General features: G+C 35.7%; 1 protein-coding gene across 2 annotated transcripts in view; it reads right to left on the minus strand.

Moving 5' to 3' along the window:
- The window catches only part of LRRC69 (leucine rich repeat containing 69), a gene marked incomplete at both ends in the record, with an annotated part of 92,047 nt that overhangs the window by 58,046 nt on the left and 6,971 nt on the right, over window positions 1–27,030 (minus strand). The window contains 4 exons of one of the 2 annotated variants that reach the window (XM_082674784.1): window positions 13,190–13,261; window positions 15,939–16,134; window positions 18,810–18,882; window positions 20,421–20,547. The exons of the other annotated variant lie outside the window; for it this stretch is intronic. Coding sequence (XP_082530910.1) covers window positions 13,190–13,261; window positions 15,939–16,134; window positions 18,810–18,882; window positions 20,421–20,547 — 468 coding nt within the window. The remainder of the gene's footprint in view (window positions 1–13,189; window positions 13,262–15,938; window positions 16,135–18,809; window positions 18,883–20,420; window positions 20,548–27,030) is intronic. 2 annotated transcript variants of the gene reach the window in all.

Raw genomic sequence — 27,030 nt, forward strand, 5'->3', positions numbered from 1 at the left:
CATAAAAAAGAATGAAATAATGCCATTTGCAGCAACATGGATACAACTAGAGATTATCATACTAAGTGAAGTAAGTCAGAAAGAGAAAGACAAATACCATATGATATCACTTATATGTGGAATCTAAAATATGGCACAAATGAACCTATCTACAAAACAGAAACAGACATAAAGAACAGACTTGTGGTTGCCAAGGGGAAGGGGGGTAAGGGAGGGAAGGACTAGGAGTGTGGGATTAGCGGGATGTAAACTATTATATATTGGATGGATAAACAACAAAGTCCTACTGTATAGCACAGGGAACTATATTCAATATCCTGTGATAAACCATAACGGAAAAGAATATATAAAAAAAGGAAAGTCTATGTGTATAACTGAGTCACTTTGCTACACAGCAGAGGTTGGCACAACTTTGTAAATCAGCTATACTTCAATAAAAAAAAATCAATCAGCATTGCTTATGAACAGAGAAACCATTTTGTTTATTTTTTTTACTTTTAATTTTTATTTTCATTTTGAAACAACATTAGAATAACAGAACATTGCAAAAGAAGTACCAAGAAGTCCCATAAACCATTCACTAAAATTCCACAAATGTCACTATCTTACATAGCACTGTACATGGCCCAAGCCAGGGAATTATCAGATACAATACTATAGGTTGTACTAATACACAGGCCTTATGCAAATTTCACCAATATTCCCACTAATTTCCTTTTCCTAGTCCAAGGTTGAGTCTGGGGATCACACAATGCATGTAGTTGTCATGTCTCCATAGTCTCTCCAACCTGTGACCATTCCTCAGTCTTCCCTTCTCTTTTATGATCTCCACATAATTGATCACATATGATCTTCAATAATAATTGTCTATTTTTTTAACGTCTTTATTGGAGTATAATTGCTTTACAATGGTGTGTTAGTTTCTGCTTTATAACAAAGTGAATCAGCTATACATACACATATATCCCCATATCTCCTCCCTCTTGCATCTCCCTCCCATCCTCCCTATCCCACCCCTCTAGGTGGTCACAAAGCATGGAGCTGATCTCCCTGTGTTATGTGGCTGCTTCCCACTAGCTATCTATTTTACATCTGGTAGGGTATGTATGTCCATGCCACTCTCTCACTTCATCCCATCTTACCCTTCCCCCTTCCCATGTCCTCAAGTCCATTCTCTATGTCAGAGAAACCATTTTAAATTAAAAGTATTCAAGGAAGGAAAGGACATAGAGATAAGTAGTAGGTGACAAGTTGTGTAAAGGGTCTAAGAAAAGGAGAATTCAGTTAACAAGGGGTCCTGTTTTCAGCGGGATCTCGTTTGACAATCAGAAACCAAGTCAGCCAGGAGGAAGGGGGAAAGGATGAGACAGAAATAAACAGAGAATCAAAGGTTAAGATCCAGGGAAAGAGGGACCTCTTTCAGAGAGATAGTTTATTAGTACTACTTTGTTGATTAAAGTAGGCCAGAAGAATGTATTGGACTGTAGAGGAAAATAACCCAAAATAGTGTGCTGCTAACAGAGACTGCACTCCCCCCCTCCCCCTATACCCTTGCATACAGAACAGTTTTTACCCTGCAAATTGCAAGTTAGAAACTTGCAGGTGCTCTCGTGGCTTTGAAAGACATCCCTGCATTTGGGATGGATTCAGCAGCAGGTAGCTCAGACCAAACTTTAAAATTAAAAGAAAATAACATTTAATATCTATCATGGGCCAAGCATTAGTAAAGGATTTATATATGTTATCTCATTTAATCATTTGTTTGTTCTATATTTGCTAAGCACCAACTGTTGTGTCATATACTTTCCCAGCAATGTTATGATACAATTGTTTATTACTATCCTCAAGTTACAGAGCGAAAAAGAGGGGGGGGGGGGCAAAGAGTAATTGAGTTATGTGCTCAGGGTCACACAACTGGTAAATTGATAATCTAGGCATATTTAATTTTTGTTTGGGAACAGTATATTCAAATCTTCTCTTCATCCAAACGATTTGTGCTTCTAGGAAAGTTGCTTACATTTTTTTTTCTCTCCTGTGTTTCTCAAACTGTAAAAGGGAAAGTGCTCACACTATTCTCAAATTTGATTTATGATAACTCTGGTGTTTCCTGAAGGAAAAAAAGGAGCACTGATGAAATGGACTAAGTACTATAACCATTATCCCCCTTAAATAATCCAAACATAATTTTTCTCATAAAAACACTATGTTCCCACACAACTTTAGGATATACAAATACTTTAGATTCTTAACTCTGACACAGAATCTGTTTATGGAGAGCACAGATTCAAATGAATATTGTTAATATGAATTTGAAATTGAAAGAGCAGCAACTTTAGAAAATGTAGCATTGGCTGTGATTTATATCTTTTAAGAACATTTCTTCAATGTCTATTCACCACAAAGTGCTTCTCACAAGTTGTCATATTTATACATGTCCTTGTAAATGTTTTAGCTAAACCTGAGTTTCACTTCTAGATCCAATGTAAATAGGAAACTTTATGAAGACAAAACTCAGAAACAACTAAAAGTTACATGGTAAAGATTTGGCCTTGCCAAACTTTCTCCAAAATAAAACTTAGTGTTTAAAGTCACATGCTAGAAACCTCTCCAATTTTTAGATTGATGAATACATATTTAAGAGGTTATGTAACGGCATATATGCACCAACTACATCCAGAGTGGCTGAAGAGGATTCAGCTTCCAACTTTATAGGCATTCCTTGTGCTCACATACCAAAATCCTAGTTTCTATGTAAAGTACTTTCCAGAGTACACAAGAATTCTATAGTTCCTTGAGTATCATTTTAGTCAAGGACACAGGGAAATCTTCAGAACCCAAATTACTCACTGAGATGAAAGAAATGTCTTATTTATTTGTGTAACATAACAGGGATTGCCCCTGCCTGTCACTCCTGAGACAAAAAATAGATTCCTCAGCATTTATTTTCTCTCAGAGGCAGGCTTCTAATATGGGCTTGCAGCAAAAATCTTGAGTGCAAGTCCAAGCACTACCACAGCTCTATACGTCAGACCAGTGGCTCTCCAAGTGTGGTCCACAGGCTTAAAGCAATAGGATCACCTAAGAAATTAATGGAAATGAAAATTCCTGGACTCTCCAAACTACTGAATCAGAAACTCTAGGGGTAGGGCCCAGAAGTCTCGGTTTTAACAAGCACTCCAGAGATTTTTTTTGGGGGGGGGTATAGTTGTTTTACAATGTTGTGTTAGTTCCTACTGCACAGCGAAGTGAAGTAGAATTCCCTGTGCTATACAGCAGGTTTTCATTAGCTATCTATTTTATACATATTAGTGCACATATGTTAGTCCCAATCTCCCAGTTCATCCCACCCTCCCCCTTCCCCCCTTGGTGTCCATACATTTGTTCTCTACATCTGTGTCTCTATTTCTGCCTTGCAAACCAGTTCATCTGTACCATTTTTCTAGATCCCACATATTTGCGTTAATATACGATATTTGTTTTTCTCTTTTTGACTTACTTCACTCTGTATGACAGACTCTAGGTCCATCCACATCACTACACATAACTCAATTTCATTTCTTTTTATGGCTGAGTAATATTCCATTGTATGTATGTGCCACATCTTCTTTATCCATTCATCTGTCGATGGGCACTTAGCCTGCTTCCATGTCCTAGCTATTGTAAATAGTGCTGCAATGAACACTATGGTACATGACTCTTTTTGAATTATGGTTTTCTCAGGATATATACCCAGTAGTGGGATTGCTGGGTCATATGGTAGTTCTATTTTTTAGTTTTTTAAGGAACCTCCATACTGTTCTCCATAGTGGCTGTATCAATTGACATTCCCACCAACCGTGCAAGAGGGTTCCCTTTTCTCTACACCCTCTACAGCATTTATTGTTTGTAGATTGTTTTCATGATGGCCATTCGGACCAGTGGGAAGTGATATCTCATTGTAGTTTTGATTTGCATTTCTCTAATGATTAGTGATGTTGAGCATCCTTTCATGTGTTTGATGGCAATCTGTATATCTTCTTTGGAGAAATGTCAATTTAGGTCTTCTGCCCATTTTTGGATTGGGTTGTTTGTTTTTTTGGTATTAAGCTGCATGTGCTGCTTGTATATTATGGAGATTAATCCTTTGTCAGTTGCTTCATTTGCAAATATTTTCTCCCATTCGAGGGTTGCCTTTTTCTCTTCTCTATGGCATCCTTTACTGTGCAAAAGCTTTGAAGATTCATTAAGTCTCATTTGTTTATTTTTGTTTTTATTTCCATTTCTTTAGGAGGTGGGTCAAAAAGGATCTTGCTGTGATTTATGTTATACAGTTTTCTGCCTATATTTTTCTCGAAGAGTTTTATGGTGTCTGGCCTTACATTTAGGTCTTTAATCCATTTTGAGTTTATATTTTGTGTATGGTGTTAGGAAGTGTTCTAATTTCATTCTTTTACATGTAGCTGTCCAGTTTTCCCAGAACCACTTATTGAAAAGGCTATCTTTTCTCTATTGTATATTCTTGTCTCCTTTATCAAAGATAAGGTGACCATATGTGTGTGGGTTTATCTCTGGGCTTTCTATCCTGTTCCATTGATCTATATTTATGTTTTTGTGCCAGCACTATACTGTCTTGATTACTGTAGCTTTGTAGTATAGTCTGAAGTCCGGGAGCCTTATTCTTCCAGCTCTGTTTTTCTTTCTCAAGATTGCTTGGCTATTCAGGGTCTTTTGTGTTTCCATACAAATTGTGAAACTTTTTGTTCTAGTTCTGTGAAAAATGTCATTGGTAGTTTGAGAGGGATTGCATTGAATCTGTAGATTGCTTTGGGTATTATAGTCACTTTCATAATTTTGATTCTTCCAATCCAAGAACATGGTATATCTCTCCATCTGTTTGTATCACCTTTGATTTCTTTCATCAGTGTCTTATAGTTTTCTGCATACAGGTCTTTTGTCTCCTTAGGTCAGTTTACTCCTCGTTATTTTATTCTTTTTGTTGCAATGGTACAAGTGAGTGCTTCCTTAATTTCTCTTTCAGATTTTTCATCATTAGTGTATAGGAATGCAAGAGATTTCTTTGCATTAGTTTTATATCCTACTACCTTACCAAATTCATTGATTAGCTTTGGTAGTTTTTTTGCTAGCATCTTTAGGATTCTCTCTATATAGTATCATGTCATCTGCAAACAGTGAGTTTTACTTCTCTTTTCCGATTTGGATTCCTTTAATTTCTTTTTCATCTCTGGTTGCTGTGGCTAAAACTTCCGAAACTATGTTGAATAATAGTGGTGAGAGTGGGCAACCTTATCTTGTTCCTGATCTTAGTGGAAATGGTTTCAGTTTTTCACCATTGAGAATGATGTTGGCTGTGGGTTTGTCATATATGGCCTTTATAATGTTGAAGTAAGTTCCCTCTATGCCTACTTTCTGGAGATTTTTTTTTATCATAAATTGGTGTTGAATTTTGTCAAAAGCTTTTTCTGCATCTACTGAAATTATCATATGGTTTTTATCCTTCAATTTTTTAATATAGTTTATCACACTGATTGATTTGCATATATTGAAGAATGCTTGCATTCCTGGGATAAACCCCACTTGATCATGGTGTATGATAGTTTTAATGTGCTGCTGGATTCTGTTTGCTAGTATTTTGTTGAGGATTTTTGCATCTATGTTCATCAGTGATATGGGCCTGTAGTGTTCTTTTTTTGTGACATCTTTGTCTGGTTTTGGTATCAGGGTGATGGTGGCCTCATAGAATGAGTTTGGATGTGTTCCTCCCTCTGCCATATTTTGGAAGAGTTTGAGAAGAATAGGTGTTAACTCTTCTCTAAATGTTTGATAGAATTCACCTGTGAAGCCATCTGGTCCTGGGCTTTTGTTTGCTGAAAGATTTCTAATCACAGTTTCAATATCAGTGCTTGTGATTGGTCTGTTTATATTTTCTATTTCTTCCTGATTCAGTCTTGGGAGGTTGTGCTTTTCTAAGAATTTGTCCATTTGTTCCAGGTTGTCCATTTTATTGGCATAGAGTTGCTTGCAGTAATCTCTCATGATCCTTTGTATTTCTGCCGTGTCAGTTGTTACTTCTCCTTTTGCGTTTCTAATCCTATTGATTTTAGTCTTCTCTATTTCTTGATGAGGCTAGCTAATGGTTTATCAATTTTGTTTGTCTTCTCAAAGAACCAGCTTTTAGTTTTATTGATTGTTGCTATCACTTCCTTCATTTCTTTTTCATTTATATCTGATCTGATCATAATGATTTCTTTCCTTCTCCTAACTTTGGGGGGTTTTTGTTCTTCTTTCTCTAACTGCTATAGGTGTGAGGTTAGGTTGTTTATTTCAGATGTTTCATGTTTCTTGAAGTAGGATTGTATTGTTATAAAATTCTCCCTTAGAACTGCTTTTGCTCCATCCCATGGGTTTTGGGTTGTTGTATTTTCATTGTCATTTGTTTTTAGGTATTTTTTGATTTCTTCTTTGATTTCTTCAGTGAGCTCTTGCTTATTTAGTAATGTATTGTTTAGACTACATGTGCTTGTATTTTTTACAGTTTTTTCCTGTAATTGATATGTAGTCTCATAGCCTTGTGGTCAGAAAAGATAGTTGATAATGATTTCAACTTTCTTAAATTTACCAATGCTTGATTTGTGACCCAAGATATGATCTATCCTGGAGAATGTTCCATGAGCAATTGAGAAGAAAGTGTATTCTGTTGTTTTTGTATGGAATGTCCTATAAATATCGAGTAAGTGCATCTTGTTTAATGTGTCATTTAAAGCTTGTGCTTTCTTATTTATTTTCATTTTGGATGATCTGTCCACTTGTGAAAGTGGGATGTTAAACTCCCCTACTATGATTGTGTTGCTGTTGATTTCCCATTTTATGGCTGTTAGTATTTGCCTTATATATTGAGATGCTCCTATATTGGGTGCATAAATATTTACAATTGTTATATCTTCTTCTTGGATTGATCCCTTGATCATTATGTAGTGTCCTTCTTTGTCTCTTGTAATAGTCTTTATTTTAAAGTCCGTTTTGTCTGTTATAATATTTTGTTCTATACTTCACATCAAAAATAAACATCATATACCACCTGATGATGACCATTAAAACTTTTTCTCACTTTTGTCAGGTCAACTTTTTTTCAAATGACTGCAGTTTGAGAAATAACCAGTCTCCTGAGGGAAACAGGAGCCAGAGAAAAATCTTTCTTAAAGATAAATATATATATATATAAAATTGCTTCAAGGTAACTAAAAAACTCAGTGACTTACTTTTCTCCCTGTTGAAATGGCTGAATCATAACTACTTCAGACTGAGTTTTCTATTCTTTCTTTTAGAATCTAGAAAGAGGTTGGTAACCCTTTCCTCCTAGAAATCCCTCTATAATATCTTAATCCAAAGCCCTTCTGCAGCAAATCACAGTGTGGGTTTTTTTTTCTCCATCATTAAAAGTTAAAAAAAAAGTTATTAAGGCAGCTGGTTGCTGTCTCCCTTCATATAATGAACTCAACAATGAAATTAGCACCTACCTACCTCCCTTCTCTTTCCAAGATAATTAATGCCACTTTCTTTAATTTTTCTACTTTTAAATTTCTGTCTTTATATTTTTCTTATGATCTCTCTAAGGCCCACTTCAAACACGAAATCCAAAGTTCTTACAGGACAACATTCATATTTGTTTACTTGTCTCCCCAGAAATTCCTGAGGATAGAAATTCTTCAAATCTTCATGACCAAATCACAGAAGAGAGTTTAGCTTGGCTGAACTGAATTGTCATATAAGCCTCACTTAGGAGAGTTATATCTCTCACACATACAGGTGCTAGATAGAATACTAAAACTCATTGTTTTACCCAGATATAATGAGTTGTTCTACCCAAATATAATGAGACATACCCCCAAAATGTATGTCCACCTAGAACTTCAGAATGTGACCTTATTTAGAAAGAGGTTTTACAGATGTAATTTGTTAAAATGAGAGTATACTAGATTAGGGTGGGCCCTAATCCTAGGGCTGGTGTTCTTATAAGAAAACAAAGACATGTTATTTTAATGCCCAGTTTGTGGTACTTCATCACAGCAAAACTAGGAAACTCGTAAACCAAGCATCACTATTTCCCCCTATCTGAGCAACTGGCAATGTTTCCTTATGGTTCACTATCCATCACAGGCCATGTCTCAAAATTGTTACTCCCCCCAAAAGAGATACAAATAAAAGACATTTTGTTTCAGATCATCCTTTTCCTCAAAGGCTTGTTCATTCAAAATCCACATCCAATTCCATCAATATAATAAAAAATGTAAGAAAAAGTGAACATATGATTAGAAAAGGTAAAAGGGCACCCAGTCATTAAAAGTCACATATTTTAAGAACTTTCATTTAAGGAAAGTGCTCAATATATAACGTTAAAAGAAAAAACAGGATACATATTTCTTATGAAATATGCTTTCAATTTTTTAAGTGCACATATAAAAATAAGATACTTGAGGAAAAAAAACCAGCAATAAATACTCTTTGGGAGACAAACCTAAAGCTACCTTATATTTGGTTCTTTCTATCCTTGTTTATTTTCTGGATTTTCTACAATGAATTAATTACTTCTATGATCAGAAAAATGTTATTTACACAGGTTATTTGAAGACAAGAGAACTAAATGGGAGAAAAAAAATTTATTTTAAAAAAAATCTTAACAATCCCTATTCATCCAAGAAGCACAGGACACTTTGTAAACTATTAAAATGAATAAGTTTGACATGTCTTAGATAGGAATTGGATATCAAATAATTTTATCTGAGGCACTGAAAATTTCCTCAAATTGTGCAATGGTATATCAAATCAAGAAATCAGCCCCAGAGTTTTGTTTTCTCTCTACTGATCTTTCTACTACCAATGACACCTTTTACATACTTGGATGGTACTTCTTTAAAAAGAAAATTCAGGGACTTCCTTGGTGGTCCAGTGGTTCAGAATCTGCCATCCAATACAGGGGACACGGGTTCAGTTCCTGGTCGGGGAACTAAGACTGAGTGCCACAACTACTAAGACTGAGTGCCACAACTACTGAGTCTGCATGCCACAGCTAGAGAGCCCACGTGCTGCTACTACAGGGCCCATGTGCTCTGGTGCCTGCACACTACAACTAGAGAGCCTGCACACTATAACTAGAGAGAAGCCCACATTCCACAACTGGAGAGAAGCCCACGCACCACAACTAGAGAGGAGCCTGTGTGCTGCAATGAAAGATCCCATGTGTCACAACGAAAGATCCCGTGTGCCACAACTAAGACCCAACACAGCCATAAATAAATAAATAAATAAGAAAATTTATACTGGGAAATTAAGTATCATGAAACCAATCCAGACATACCATTACGTGAAAAACGTATTATTCATTATTAACCACCTTCTTCAGTGCCCACATCCACACACTTTCTTTTTTCCATATATCTAATTCCAAAAATGGCACATCTAATCTCATTCAAATACCTATGCCCAACTGAAAATGTATCATCCTCTTCTCAAAGAAAGACACCAAAATCATGTCCAGTTTCTGAATTGTGCTCTGAGTTTAAGATCTCCATGGGCTGTGAATTCCTCTTGGTGGGTTTCAAATGTGGATCCTCATGGTCCAGCAAATGGTAAATGGTCCAGCTAAATGATGAATGTGATCATCCCAACAAGCTCACAATACACAGGAAAGGATAAACAATATCATTATCACCAAAAGATCTTCCATTTGAAAGATAAAGAAGGAGAAGGGCCATGGAGAGGTGAAGTGACTTCCTGCTCTGTATTAGAATGAAGTCCTTAGGGGACAGCCTGATTTTGAGGACCTTCCTGCCACACCTCAAGGAAGCAGGAGGAAGACTCCCTTTCTGGAACTACATTGCTTTGGCACCTCTCTGCCTGTTGGCATATTTTGAAAGGATGGTGATTACCTTTGCTTAGGAGCATTTATGGTTCTCTTTTCAGATGCTGGCACTTTCTGGCAATAAACTCCCTTAAAATTCTTTAAAAAATATATATATGCTTTAACAGACTTTTCTAAAGAACACACATGTAGACATCCTGGAATGGATACTTTTATTATTATTCTGTATTTCTTTGTTGTTTGAAACTTTAAGAAGAATGTATAATTTGTACAACTTTCAAAAAAAGTTTTAAGTTTAAATCAAGAAGAGAAAAAAAGAGATAAGGAAAGAAATTAAAGTCTCAATGTACTAGATCTGACTACATGGTAATAAAAGGACCAATGCACTTCTAATACAGCTAACTCACTATCTGATCATGATGGCATTTTTCTTAATAATCTAGAAATTCTTTTTATTCAACACATATGAACAAATAATTATAACAGTCCCATTGTCTTACTGCAGATCTCCATTTAATGTATACTCTTATACAAAAATCCTGGTGAAAATTCAGTTTCAAATATTTAAAAGCCATATGAATAAAAACTAAACTTCTGTGAAACAACTGCATTTTCCAAATAGCACACCAAGTTTCAGGTCATAAAATAGCAACAGACTTAAATAAAGCCCTATTTAAAAAAAGAAAAAGAAAAACAAAAAGCAATAGCTGTAAACAATAAGCCACTTAAAGAAACTTCTACAGAGCACATTTTCAAATCTTTGGGTTAATACTACACTTCAGGGCAATAGGTATATGGAATTGCCTTTTGCTTTTCTCTCTGTTTTTATGTATGTTTGAAAAATTTTATAATAAAAATAAGTTTTTAGAACATGCACCTCACAAGGTTAATTCTTCCTATTAATGCTAGTAGACAGTGGATGATCACTATAATTATACATATTAGTAGTATTTCACTATTGGTATATATTGTACATACAACATATAATCATTAGAGCTTCCGTTCCTTGAATGCCGACTGTGTACAAAATGCTTTAAATCATTATGTAACTTAACAACCTTCCTAAAGTTAGTGGTATTAATATACCCATTTGACAAATAAAACAGCAACTCAGAGAAGTTAAGCCACTTGTTAGAGATTACAAAGTTAGTAAATAGAAAATTAGAACTTTAAACTCATGTGTATATGACCCCAAAGTCCATGTTCTTCATTTCTATACTATGTTGCTTCCTGAAAAGGATGGTCTAATTGTTTTTAAAGTGCACTACCATTATTTTGAAACTTACTCTCTTTCACTGATAATCATGGCATAACCTAGAGTCAGTCATTTATCCTCTGTGTTCATCATTTCCCCGTTAGTTGTCCCATCTAATAAAATGTGGAAATTTTATTAACTTGAACCAGTTGGACCAAAGCTCAGATGAATTCACAGAATATCTTACTTCAGAGTTTTCAGAAAATTCTGAAATAGATGTTACAAAGGTGATACTAATTCAGATTCTGCCAAAATTACTCTAAATTAATGGGATCTAAATAATGGTGTTTTATCAAAATTGTAAGTACAGAATCACTGTAGAAGAAACTGTGAATTCACGATACTACGAAGGCAAATACTGAATGTAGTTTAAGAACATTATTTTTATTTATTTGTTTAACATTTATTCAATTGAAATTTAAGACACTGCAGGTATAAAGGTTAAAAAGAGTACTCCTTTCCTCTGTAAGATTACAGTCTAATGGGAAGACAGACTTAAAAAGAATTACTCTACTTTGTGGTATGTACAAATTATAATGGTACCAGAGAAGAACTAGCATCAGAAGGCTGCTTTGGCAATCAGAGAAGGCATCATAGGGCAGAAAAAGAGAACTAAGACACGAATAATATCTTGTAGCAGGATGAAAAAAATCTTGCATCATTTACCAGGTCAACATTAACAACATCCAGTGCTTATTAAACATTCAAAACTGTACTTTTGGAAAACAGTTTGGCAATTCCTTAAAAAAAACTAAAACATGGAATTACCATATGACTCAGCAATTCCACTGCTGGGTATATACCCAAAAGAAGTGAAAGTAGGGACTTGAACAGATATTTGTACCCCATGTTCACAGCAGCATTATTCTCAATAGCCAAAAGGAGGAAGCAACCCAATTGTCCATGGGCAGATGAATGAATATACAAAATGTGTCATATACATACAATGGAATATTATTCAGCCATAAAAAGAGGGAAATCTGACACAGGCTATAACATATACAGATTTTGAAGGCATTATACTATGTGAAATATGCCAGTCACAAAAGGACAAATATTGTATGATCCTATTCATATGAGATTCCTAGAGTGCTCAAATTCTTAGAGACAAGAAGTAGAATGGTGGTTGCCAGGTGTTAGAGGGAGGGAGGCATGGGAAGTTATAGTGTTTAATAGGTCCAGTTTCAGTTGAAAAGATAGAAAACTTCTGGAGACAGGTGGTGATGATGGTTATGCAACAACATGAATATACATAGTGCCACAGATCTGTACACTTAAAAATGGTTAAAATGGTAAACTTTATGTTATGTATAATTTACCACAAAAAAAACTCTACATTTTTTCTAAAACACAGAAATTACACTCATTTTTCCTATTTGAGTCATCTTCAGTGTAAAATATTGCTCAGTGGGTAAAAAGGACTGAAATCTCAATTTTGTGTTGATCAATCAGAAAAAGTAATTAATGGACTGACAACTATTTATTGAATACCTTGTGGATTGATGGGCTTCTAATTATTACCTTGCAGTGGAAACATGCTCATGCCAACATGAAAAACTGCCTTTTCTTTCCCAGAAGTTAAAAGTTGCTAAGACCAACTGCTTCTCAGTTATTTGAAATAAAGCAAAGTCAAAATTCATCTCCAAATGAAAAAAAGTGCATTTTTCACTGTTTATGGCTTAAAAACAACTAATAGTGGTGTCTCTTTTGGATTAATTGCAAGGGATAAAAATACGCTCTGGAACGTAATATTTTCAAAAAGTCTGAGGTGACCAAAAACAGTATATGATTTAAAAAAACACTTAACCATAGCTAGTATATTAAAATATTTATGATAACAATCAGAGTTCACTCAGTTCAAACAAGTTCAGCAGGCACAAAGGAAGAACACAAGCAGAACACAAAGGAAGGAATGGGAAAGAACAGGTCTTGAAATTCCAGAACAAAGCAAATCTTTGAGTTATCTGTGTAATTCAAGGTTCCAATTACTATAGGTTTTACTGGCTGCCTATTTTTCCTATTCCCAATAGCATAAACAAAATTATTTTTCAATTATATTTCAAGTTGACTCTACTTACTCCTGGTGGAAATATCTGAATAACATTTCCAGCTATGTCTAGGATTCTTAGGTTGAAAAGATCACAAAGTTCCTGTGTCAGGAAACAAAAGAGGGAGAGAGCTTTTTAAAAGTCTAATATGTAGAATCACAAACATTTCTTGTAAGTTTAAACTTGATGAAGTTGACCACCTTTCCTAATTACCTGGTCAATTCTTCAGTATATCTCCCCAGGGAGATCACTAGGTCTGGATCACCAGATTCTTTCAATTCTCCATTTCCTCTGACCACTCCAGGGCAACATACATGGTGACCAAGAACTAGACTATTTGTAGTAAATATCTGTAGGTTCAAATTCACCAACACTTACTATATATCTATAGGCAAATTTCTTAATCTTTGTACTTTAGTTTCTCCATTTGTAACATGGAAATGTTAATGGAAGCCACTATCTTCAATATGGATGCTGAATGCATTAAATAAATTACTAATCAAAAGTGCTTACTAAAGGGCTTAATACAAAGTGAGCACTTAGTAGACATTTCTATCATTAAAACAGAAAGAACCTTTGGGAGACAGAACACAGACGTAATCTTAGAGAGCTATATCTATCAACAATTCCACTGGTATTTATTTCACATCTACCTTTTGTGTGGCATTGTGCTAACACAACCTTTTCCTTATAAGGGAAATCTGTTAGTCTAGCCACATGCCCGATGTGACTGGATGGGCATATACCTTCATATGCATGTGTGCAGACATACACATAATTTATAATGTACCAGAAAATGATTCATAATATGTTTAGTAACAAAACAAATGAGTATTTTCTGTAATGTCTTATCATTTATAATTCAGACCAAAAAGAACAATGATAGACTGAAACGTATTAAATGTACAAGGACATAAATGATAATAGGCATTCTTTACATGATAATTCAGGACAGGACTTACTAGCATTCAAATTTTTTAAAGTCTAAATGCCTTGGGTTTATAAAATTGTGGTAAGACTATTGATTTGAAATACAGACTTTTAAGTTAGACAGACATGGATCTGAGCTCTTTTTCTGACTTTTGCAAACTATGTTCAAGTCACATAACCTCTTTGATCTTTATTCTAAAATGGGCATAATAAGAGATACATTATAAAGTTGCTATGAACACTAAGTAATGTAATGCTTCATGATGATCCTATTGCTGCTGTTATTGCTTTTCCCTCAAATGAGGGAGACATGCTTTTAATAGGTTTAATCTGTAATTCCAAGACATTTTCTTACTTGTTTATAGTAAGTCAAATTTTTAAGGAATATAACAATAAAAATTTTGAAATATACTTATTTATAGCCTATACCTTGGTATATTTTTACATATCACATTACAGGGTGCACAGAACTTTTAAAGGGAATATATTCTTTTTTAAAAAAATTATTCATTTATTATTTATTTGGCTGCATCGGGTCTTAGTTGCAGCGCAGGCTCTTCATTGCAGCACACGGGCTTCTCTCTAGTTGTGGCGCACAGTCTCCAGAGCACACGGGCTCAGTAGTTGCAGTAGGCGGGCTCTCTAGTTGTGACGCGTGGGCTCAGTAGTTGCAGCACACAGGCTTAATTGCCCCACAACATGTGGGATCTTAGTTCCCCGACCAGGGATCAAACCCGCATCCCCTGCATTGTAAGGTGAATTCTTAACCACTGGACCACCAGAGAAGTCCCAAGGGAATATCTTCTTGAGAGAAAAGTGAAACAGTAGGAATTAATCTGCTTTTTTTATTCCTCAAGTTACTGTAAGACATGCATTTCCTCCTATCAAATTAATTCTAATTTGCATAAGTAAGGAAGGTAAACCCATTGACAGGTTCTTAACAGGAACCGGTACTCTTAAACTGGGAAATTTGAGGAGAGTTTAATAAAGCCACTATTTATAAAAGTTTGACAGGGTTCAGGGAAATCAACGAGGTTCCCTAAACCAAGAAAGGTAGTTCCCTAAAACCACAAGGTTCCCAAAAGCTAGCAACAGCAGGGAGTTCTTTAATACCACAGGCCTAAAGAGTCAAGGGAATGTAATAATGTCCATTGAGATTCACCTGACATTTGCTATGACCCTCCAGAAAAGCATGCAGGCAACTCACAGCACCCTATTAGAGAGAACACCAGGGGAAAACTATATGGTACTCAATATCCGCCTGCCCTTTCACCTCCTGCTACTGCCCCTCATTGGCCATATCCTAGAGGAAGCCTGAGGACAAAGGAGCTCATTGATGCCCATACGGGTCAGTCTCCCAGGCACAGAGCAGGTTGGAAAAGGATGGAGAGTGGATGTAAAGAAAAAATTGAAGATATCTAGCACATACTTGAAAACCAAAAAGTACTAATATTTTGTGCTGTATATAGAGTTGCCAGATAAAATACAGGACACTCACTTAAATTTAAATTTCAGACAAAAAAAATAAGATTTTTAACACATATAAGTATGTCCCATGCAATATTTGGAACATACTTATACTAAAAGAAATTCTTCATCGGTAATCTGAAATTCAGATTTAAGCATTCTGTATTTTTATTTACTAAATCTGGCATCCCTAGCTTTGTGAAAAAATCCAAGTTATAACCTTCCTTTGTCATAGGGATTTGGGAACTGATTATACCTAATCAGAGGGAAAGCAAATGACCTCTTGTACTCAGATGCCCAAATCTATTCTACAACTGCTCCTTATCATGGTGTAATGAGTTCTTCACCAACAAAAGAAAATTTGGTTCCATCTTTTGCTTACCTCTGGCAAAGATTCAATGTTGTTCCTGACCAGAAGAAGCTTCTGGAGCTTCTTCAAGAAATTAATCTCTTTGGGTATACAAATGAGCTGATTGTAGTTAAGTTGAAGTTCAGAAAGATTCTTAAGGAAACAAAGTTCTCTAGGAATGCTGGCTAGCTGGTTATGATTTATACTCAGATATGTAAGGCTTTTTAATCTAAAAAATAAACAAAGTGTATGAATGAAATTCACAAGAATAAGAAAGTCCATTGTACAGACCCCACTTATCAGAGCCATGTATCAATTCATATTTTTTGTAGCTCACCTGAGCTTTTCTTCAGTCAAGTGTTCACAACTACTATGAATCATTTGAGCATAAAAAAACTTTGTTGTAATTTAACTTTTAAAGATTTTTATAATCAGATGGTTTATGTTAAAAGTTAAAATTTTATCTAATCAAAACTTATATTTAAGAAAAAAAATTCTATCTTTATTCTTTGTACATATACAGTAGCTATGCTGAAGAGGAAGCCAGAGGACAAAGGAGAACATATACACACACATGGATATAGACAGGTATAGATTTAGATATAGATTATACATCCTGTACCACTTAGTTGCTGCGGAAGATGCAAAGACAGATCAGCCACAAATTCTGTCTTTATGTATATCATTGTCTAGAAGGAGATATTAGATAGAGCCATAAAATGAGGATAGAAAATGCCAACAAACAAGGAGAAAAGGGTTAAGATTTGAGTCTGTAATTGCAGATATAGTACCTGAGGTCCCTCAGAAGCATTTCGGAAGAAACAACATTTTGAACTTGGCCTTGAATAATAGAACCTGTAAAATTAGGGCAACAGGAAGGCATAACAAACTGAGAAAATATTAGTGTTTTGAATAAAGAAGCAGGAACAAATTAGCACTACTGAGCACCAACTACGTACTTGTGCATTAAATTTAATCTACAGCACAACCCTAAGGCTGGAGTTATCACCCTTAATCCAGAAATGAGGAAAATAAAGGATCAGAGTCAGTGAATAACTTGCCCAACTTAAACATCAGAAAACCATGTCAAGATTCAAATGCAGATGTGTCTTCTTGCAAAGCTAAGAATGAAGATTTATAATGCTCTTAAGCTGTTGAAGTTAAATTAGTAACATAATGAGGTGACATTTCTAGACAGTTTAAAATGGGGGACTGTTGCTTACAACAATAGTCAGTGCTAGTAAAAGAGATTTGGGGGAAGATTCTATGAATTCTATCGTGGAAGCCATGTGAATACATGAGACTGACAGAAAGAATAACAACTACAAAAGAGCAGAAGGAGATAGAGAGGAAGCAGATGGAAAGATTCTTCAGAAATATGAACATCTGACAAACAAATGAAAACCAAAGGCACCCAGAGAAGGCATGAGCAGAAAAATAGATGAACCTGGTTAACAAGGAATTTCTAAAGGTATGAGAGGAGAGTATTTCAAAATTAAAAAGATAGTCAAAATGTTAAAGAGAGGTACTGCAAAAACAAACAAACAAACAAACCTACTAGAACTAAAAGAAGGGTCACAGACTACAAAGTCACTATTAAAAAAATCTACTTTATGTCTATATTGTAGTCACAAACAACTGAAAATAAAAGTTTTCAAAATTCCATTTACAATAACATAAAAAAGCACTTAAAATAGTTAAGGATACATTTAACAAAAGACAATATTGTACTTTGTTCTCCAAACAGAGCTAAGTTTACTAAATTGTGAAATCATAACATGTTATAGCTGCAAGAATTTCAAAGTTCATTTCCTCACAATTCTTCCTTTAGAGATGAGAAAACCAAGGTCCAAGACAGTTAAATTACTTGGCCAAGGTCATAAGGCTAGTTGAACAAAGTTATGACCTGAACCTAGTTCACCAGATCTTCCAAGGTGTCCTTTTTTCATTACATGACCAACACATAAATCAGTTGATAAGCTGAATGAGTGAAAAAGTAAGCAGACAACTATTGGCATTTTCATTACCATAAATATTCCTCTTCTTCATAAATTAGATAGCTTCAAATTTTTTTCTAGTTGCTCTGATTTAAAACATTACTTTTTCTGTAAAAATCTATCTGGGGAAAAATACATTAGCTAGAGGTATAGACAAGTAAATTGGAATAGACTTTAGGTGTTGCAGAAAGCCCTTTGTTGAGAACTATTAATAGTTTTGTATCCTTTAAAAATCTGGATGTTCTTATGTTGTAATACATCTGTTTCTGTTTGACAGGCAATAAAGAGAGTCTCCAAAGTAAACCTGAGTAGGGTTCTGTCTCCATCTGTCAGAAGAAAAGCCCAAGAGGGTGTTTTGCCTGCAGAAGGACAAGGCCCTCAGCTGGCTCCAGAAAGTCACTGTAACAGCAGCCCATCTGTGCAAATGTGCAGGATAAGGAAAAATAGCATTTTGTTTTTGTTAATGATAATAAAATGTGTTTTTTTATGAAAATGACATGTTGGTTTTAAAGTCTTTGCTTTCGTATTACCTTTTCCATCAAGCTGAAAATGTTTTACAGTAAAGTTTAATGTCCCCAATTCTGTAACAGAGCAAGCTCCAAGAACCCCCCAGTTAGGAAATCAATAACACAATCAACTTTAGAACTTTGTTTCAAACCCTCACTTTTATACTTAGACTACCAAGTCATGCTGTTTCTCATTTCTCTGAAGTGTTTAAAGAATCGTCTGCTTAAAATCAGTAGCTTGCCTCAGTCCTTCAGGTGCCTCTTTGCTATGTATAAATCCCACAAGGACTAGAGGCTAAGCATACCATGTTAAAATGACCAGGATGGGGAGAAATGGCAGTTTGGGGGTGGGGGCATGGTGGGGAGTAGTGGTAACCAGCTCTCACTAGAAACAAAATTACCTGCTGATTTCTTGAGGAATCCATGTAAGCTGATTGTTGTTCAGATTAAGCAGGATCAAATTTTGTAAGCCATCTGTTAGAAAACAATTTTAGTCACTTTAGATATCCGTTAGAAAATAATTTTTAGTCACTTTTCTGTACACCTTTGTTTTCCTTCTGGTTTCTTGCCTTGGCCAAGGCTCTTTGGGTTGCTGGTAACTGATACCCTCTCAGATTAGCTTAATCAAAAAGGCATAATTTATCCCAGTTAGAAAGCTAAGTCTTGGCACCTGAGGATAGAGGGCCAAACTCACCACAAACTGGAACCAGAAACTATTATAAAAGGCACTGGAACCCAGGGTTTTAGTTTTGTTTTTGAAACTCAGAACCGTAGTCCCACAAATGTTTGTGAAATGCATGAATGACGACCAAAGGGTCTTCCTGACAAGCCGAACTCATCCACCAAACAGGAAAACCGCATGGGAAACCAGCCAATGCACCACGGCCCACAACTCCCTGGCGAAGAGGGTGAAGTGGACGTAGAGTGTGTTCAACTCTATTCCAGAGCCAGAGTCTCCTTGAAGTGGAAGAAGTAGATGGGCGCTGGTGCGTGAAACAGCTACTTGCTGATCTTCACCGGAGACTGGAAGGAGCTGGGGAATTCTCTTGCTGTATTTAGTGGGGAGCAGGTCCTCTTGGGTCACCAGCTTCTGCAGGGAGCTCAAGACAAAGTCGACGTACTAGGGGACTATGCACTTGAGTTTCATTTTTTGTGGAAAAATATTTCTGCAAGATACATGAGCTAATATTTTAAAGTACTTTAAAGAGATAGTACCAGAATCTACCTGTGCTCTTTCCTATATACCTCTAACCGAGGGCCCATGAAATAATACCCTTACTAAATGCTGCTCAATGATAACAATGATAATATATAGCACCCATGCCTCAAAAGTTCACAGAACTTTATAAATTCTATTATATAGTTCTAATTTTACTATTGGGGACACAAAGTAGTAAAATGCCTTACATGAGTTAATGAACCTATAAAAATTATCTGGATCTCTGTCATGTGTTCTGTCCTTAAGCATACTTTACCCATATTAAATAGGAAAAATGTCATATTAAATGGAGAAATTATTAGTTTAAGGGAAACACAAAGAAAAAAATAAAAAATGCCATTTATTGAATCTCATATCTTTTCTTTAAAATTCTCCCCATGTTGATTTATGCTTAACATCCTGAGCAAAGATTGTGACTTAGTGTTTGAGACAGTGTAAAAAGTGTAAAGAACAAGGAGAGCTGTGCAGAGCTTTTCTTGATTTGATTTTCAACTAGTTTTCTCTCTGGGCCAGAGAAAGGGTGCCCAGATTTGAGAGTCTAAATGTACACTGATTCTGAAAAGGGGAAAATTTACTAACACTAATGCTTATTTATTTTTTTAGATCTATATGTAAAGAAATATATAATATGGTAGTCGGGAAAAAAGTTGTTCCCCAAATTCCCTAATTTCAAGTGTAAATATCTCCAACCAAAAAAGATTAAAACATGAAATTCCTTTTTCCCTTTACTTTCAAATTGTTCAATATAAGGAAATTAAGTTTGACACTATAATTATGCTCGTCTTTGACTCACCACATACTCCAGATGCAAATCTATGAATCTTATTTCCAAATAAATGGAGCTTCTTCAAGGATGTAAGGTATTTCATCTCTTCTGGAACTTCTTCCAAAAGGTTGTTTCCCAGATTTAGTGCTGTCAACTGCAAACATATAGAGATTTAATGAACTCGTACATTATCCACTTTACATGAGAAAAAAGAAATAATTAAGCCCCTTCGTTGAGATACATACAACCTAAAAAAATCAAATAATCTTAATTATTTCACATGTACCTAAGATTATCTATATAAATAAAGGTCATTTGAGTTCACGTTCAAACAGTTTATGTTAATTTAAGCACAATTTAATTCTCAATTAAAGTACTTAACTTCATTAAAATTGTATTACAAACCATTTCACGGGTTCTCAAAAACACAATTAATGATCCATTCATAAGTCACTTGAGCAACTCAGGAGTATCCTAACATTAAAAATTCAGCAAAGGGGCTAATTTCCTGAAATCAGAAATTAGCTGAAGATCTGAGGTCCTTCTGTCATACTAATCCCAAATGAGCTTTTTCACTTAGGCCAATAAGATTTCTATAATACATGGATGGGGGTGGGGTGGGAGGGTGGCCTTTAACATCACTCTGTGATCACAAAGTTCATAAGAGAAACTATTGACATGATATGGTAGGGTAGGGAAGATCTGCCCTATGTACCTACTAACATCAGATTGGTCAGACATAGGAAGGATACATGAAAGGAGTTAGAAAGATCCTCTAGATCCTCTAATCCAGGGGTTCCCAACACACCCCTATTTTAAGGAGGAAGATTCGAGTCAAATCCCAAAGGAAGGTTAAGTAAAATAAAAGCATACAAGTAACCACTGGACTTAGCAACATGAAAGTTATTGGTGACCTTGATAACAGGGGTGAAGTGCTGAGGAGGAAACTGAAGTATGCTGTGGAGAAAATGTGAGAAAGTGAAGACAATGACTAAAATACAATTCTTAAAGAACTTTTGTTATGAAGGGACACTAGAAAATTAGGAGGGAGCTGGAGGGTTTGTATTTTGTTTAAAATAAAATATAGTACAGCTTATTTATATGCTGATGAAAATAATCTTATAGATAGTGAGAAACTAATGATATAAGGACAGGGATAATTGCAGAATCAAAATCCTTTAGTAGACGAGCAAGGATAGGATCCAAAATACAAATGGGTGATAGCCTTGGATAAGAGCAGGGACTTCCCCTGAATTTGTTCGATTCTTCCTTAACCATTTCCCTCGGGACATAATTTCCAGACCCTTTACCGTCCTGGTTACACTCTAATTTTTCTAAGTACTCCTTTCTAGAAACATGGTACCTAGAGTGAGACAGGAAATGTGATCTCATAGCATAGATCTGTTGGGACCATGGAATCTGCCTCAGGCAGATGACTACACTTCTGTTGCAGCCTAACATGGCTACAACATGCACTCTTTCAGAAATGGGGCACATGGTTGGTGCATAATTAATTTTGTCTGTGGCCAAGAAAAAACTACTCTCAAGGAGATAACTCGCATCCTGAACTTGTGCAATTGAATGCTTTTCTTAACTTAAATGTAGGAATTTACAGTTATCCCTGTAAAAATGTCATCTTGTTGGTTTTGGCTCAAGAGACATAGGTGGATGTGATGCTGTCACTCTAAATTCAGAATCTGAACTAGACAATGTCAGTGGACAAATGAGATCTGTTTTTCCCCTCCCCACTTTGGTTAATGCACTCATCTTTCTCATAATCATATGGTAGCCAAACTTTGGAATCACCTAGAACTTCTCTCTCGCCACCTAAATTCAATCAGTAACCAAGTCCTATTCTCAAAATGCCTCTTAGATGCAACTTTTTCAACTCTCATTGCAATTACCCTAACACTAATCCTCATTACTGCCTGCCTATGGCATTACCTAACTTAAGAATGTAAAGAACGGGCTATTTTATCATTTAAACTCCTTTTACCTGTCCTACTGGATTATATATAAAGAGTTGCCCAAATAATCAGTCCATGAGGAATTTCCCTACTTAGTATGTCCTAAATGTTTCTTGTCTCCCTGTGGCCTTTTCCACATCTTTGTATGCTTGTCCCAAATAGTGTCTGTGTATCCCAACTCGTCCTAAATTTGATTTGATTTATTTAATTGCATTGGCCTACTCATACCTCTAAGTTATAACCTGTCTGTAGCCTGCCTTGAAATGGACGTGTGTGTTTCCTCTTACATTTTGGATATGAGGTAAGCATGTCAGTGTCCATTGATGCCTTTGGGTTATAGACTCTAGATTTAATGTGTAGCAATCTTTGGATAAAGAGAGAAGAGGATAAGAAGTTTGAGAAGAAAAAGTACTGATTAACTTATTAATACTAATGACTAACATTTAAATAGAATTTAATATATGCCAAATACTGTGCCATGCAACCTTGTACATTGCCTCAGGTGGACTTCAAGTTACCCTTAATTTACAGAAAAGGGATCTGAGGTACAGGCTGTGATTTATGGTGAAATAACATAGCTTCACTCAATGGCCTATACTCTTAATTTCTACATTACACTATTTACTTTAAACTGTTTTTAAAAAGAATTTATTGTTGCTCAGAATGATCATATATATGGACATAATATATACATTCATTCATACATACATACACCCATTACACACACACAATAGAATTGTATGCAATATATGGATTTCTCATTTTAAATATTCTTGTTCTGTGGGTTACACCATTTAGTCAGTATTTTGCAGTAGGCAAAAGCACAGGCTTTGGAGACCATCTGCTATGCAATATACTCACTATGGGATCCTAAGAAAGTCATTCAAATTCCTGTCTCCCTTTCTTTTCTTTAAAATGGAGATACTAGCATCAACTTCTCAGGGCTGCCTTAAGGATTAGAGACAATATAATGAAGTACCTGGCAAATAGTGGATATTATGAAACACTAACTATAATCTTTTAGACTCAGGAGAAGACCATGGAACAAGATGTTAGACATACATGATGCTAGGAATGCTTCATATATTATATATGTTGACACTTTGACTCAGTCTTCAATTTTTAAACCTGTTTTCTTAATGATTTCTAACTCCTTTTTTCAAAGATTTCTAAATTCACAGCCACTTATGAATGATATTTTCAGGAAAGAGAAAATTATCTCTGTTATTCTGTTGGCCACAGGAATAATGACTTTCTGTTAATCAGTTAATTTTGCTGGAATTTTTTTTTATTATTTCTACAGTGATAATGTGGTCAGGATTCTCTTTCCATTAAACTATCACTATACCTTGGTTCTCCAAATATTATAATGGATTTCTGTGTTTAATGCTCCCCCTTGGAATATATCACCTTCTCCAGGAAGCCATCTTCCTTTTGTAGTTGCATAACACTGTGTACTTTCTATGGCCAATTATTATCTTCTGCTGTGTATTACAGTGACTCATGTATATATCTTACCTTTACTATAAAGTTGGAAATTTTGCAATGATAGGGTATCTGTAATTCATCCAGCATTCAAAAAACAGTGTCTGGAATACAATAGCTGTTCAATAAATGTTAGTTGAATGCTGTCTGCTTAGATCATTTCTTTAATAAGCTAATGGTTCAAACTGTGAAGATACTCATTATGGCTCCACACCATTTGTCTTTTTTCAAAATCAAGTATCTATTGAGCTCAGTCAGTGCCAATCTACCCAGCTGGATTCACTTCCTTCTAATGGGCTGCATGCCTTCTTTATTCTAACCATCTGCTCATTCTCAATAACCCCTATAATCAATTCAATGTGATACCTATCATATGTATGCCTAGAACTTGGACCAGGTAACCTAACATTTAATTATGCTGTGCTTGTAGCTATTAATTATCACTAGAAAACTCTATGCTATTTATTATATCTTTCAATTACTTTTTTGACTTTTAAAATGATTTCCATGACTAACTTGGATAAATTTTTTTTTTTATGTAAAAAAATACCAGCTCAAATGTCCATTTTTATCGGGAAGTCTTTCTAAACTAAACTATGGCTTGGTGATACCATTTTGGAACAAACTGTTAAATCATTCACCTGTAACATGTACAAATATGTTTGAGCTGGTATTTGAAATATTAATCCTTAAATTCCTTAAAAGACAGGGAATATTTCCATTCACTGTACCTAAATAGTACATAACATAGTGTCACATTCTGTAAACTACTTAATAAAATAATTGAATCAAATTAATAAAAGAAAAATAAGACATTTACATTTTTTAATTAGTTATGTATATGGCCAAGGTATGTGGGACAAGGCAGCATTAAGGCTCATTCTACTAATTCTTTTTTTTTTAATGGACAATTTTTTAAAAATTTTTATTGGAGTTTAGTTGATTTACAGTGTTGTGTTAGTTGCATGTGTACAGCAAAGTGAATGTTATACATATACATACATACACTCTTCTTTAGATTCTTTTCCCATATAGGCCATTACAGAGTATTGAGTAGAGTTCCCTGTGCTATACAGCAGGTCCTTATTAGTTATCTATTTTATATATAGTAGCGTGTATATGTCAATCCTAATCTCCCAATTTATCCCTCCCCCCCTCCACCCTAGCAATCATAGTTTGTTTTCTACATGCTTATTCTCGGGTAATTTCAAAACTATTATTTAATTTTTCAGGAACTTTGTGTGTGTGTGTGCAGTACGCGGGCCTCTCACTGTTGTGGCCCCTCTCGTTGTGGAGCACAGGCTCCGGACGCGCAGGCTCAGCGGCCATGGCTCACGGGCCTAGCCGCTCCGCAGCATGTGGGATCTTCCCGGACCGGGGCACGAACCCGTGTCCCCTGCATCGGCAGGGGGACTCTCAACCACTGCACCACCAAGGAAGACCCTCTGCCCATTTTTTGATAGGGTTATTTGTTTCTTTAATATTGAGCTGCATGAGCTGTTTATATATTTTGGAGATTAATCTTTTGTCCATTGATTCGTTTGCAAATATTTTCTCCCATTCTGAGGGTAAAAAATCACCAATTTTGATAAGTTTTTTTTTTTTAATGCACGCTGATATTACAGCTGTCACAATACAGTCTAACAAAGTTGTCTTGAATGAAGTTAAAGACAACTAAGTGCTACTAGAGTCATCTTACAGAAACAAAAATGAAAGAGCTGTTTGGCCAACCCAATACATCAAGTCAGATTTCTCAAAACAATTATAGTTTCATTGGAAATAGTTTCAAGGTCCATCTAATCTCTAGAGAATCCCTGTGACCCCTAAGACCTGTTCCCTTAGAACCCAAAATTAATCCCAGTGTCATGAAATTGGCACTTCCTACTCAACAGTATTACAAGGAATCTCTGGCATTCACAGCAGAAGCATTAACAAGGCATTACCTTTTAGCATCCTGTCAGAAGCTTCTAAAGGAAAGACTAAAGAAGCAAGGATAAGAGTTTCAAATCTTGGAAAAGGGGAATTGCAACACAAAACTCATTCAAGTAAAATGTAAAACTTTCAAGTGTTTGGAAAAACTAAGCATTTGGATGTTTGAGTTGGGGTAGAGGCTAAAATTTTCTGAGTAACCAACATGGTTAAGACACTATACATGAGATAAATCAAGGGAGGCACAGAGAGATTATGTGCTCAGTTGGCAAGTCAGAGAAGAGGGTTGGGGCTCTTCTAGACATCTGACAGCTAGAGGAAGAAGCAGAAGTTCCAGTAGGGGTTCAAGAGGCTTAATGCAGGCTTGGGCATAAAAGCAGAGGCAAAGGAGGAATGAAAGTAGTGTAGAGAGAAGGAATTCACTAGGTGTCTGTGTGCCAGGACAGGATACAATAAACAAGTATAAGAAGGCTCTGTTTTTATAGCAAAGCCAGGCTTAGAAAACAGGAGGCGTTACCTACTTGATGGAGGAAGAGCGCATTTCCAGTGGATGGGACAGGGAAAGGACAGGCTTGATGCTGACAAACAGTACAAACAATGTCAGATCCTTTCTCTCTGCCAGACTTAGTGAGACCCAGAATGCCCAAGGAGGAAGAGATTGGGAAAGTTGTTGCATATGCTTTTCCTCTTGTGTTCCTCTGCATAACTCCCATCCTTCAGATCTTATCTCAGTTGCACTTCTCAGGTCTACCTTCCCTGATTTCTCTGACTACAACTCCTCATAACACAATATAATTCTTCTTCATGACACTTTTCACAATTATAATTTTACATGTATTTGTATATTTGATTACCTTTTTCCACTAAACCTGAGAGTTGGGACACATGATGTTTTCATTCCTTTTTGTATTATCAGCATCTAGCAGAGTGCTAGTCTACTACTAGCAGGTACAATAACTATTTGTTAAACATAGAAAAGAAGGAAGGCATGAAGGGAGGGAGGGAAGGAGGAAGGGAGGGGGGTGATTGGGTTAGGGGGTCATCCAAAAGGACAGTAAAAGTATGAAAAGGAGAGACTAGGGATGCAATAACAATTTACAGACTACCCAACTCTGCTTAGAGTTGCCTTTATTTACTGTCAATTGTTTATGGTCAAATAAAAAGCTATGGCAGACCACATCTTTGTCCTGGGCAGCTACACGTGTGAACCACTTAAGGTGAACATTGCTGTACTACCATTGGACTTTATGATGCAT

The sequence above is a fragment of the Grampus griseus genome (assembly GCF_964374135.1).
Source record: "Grampus griseus genome assembly, chromosome: 17".
NCBI lineage: Eukaryota > Metazoa > Chordata > Mammalia > Artiodactyla > Delphinidae > Grampus > Grampus griseus.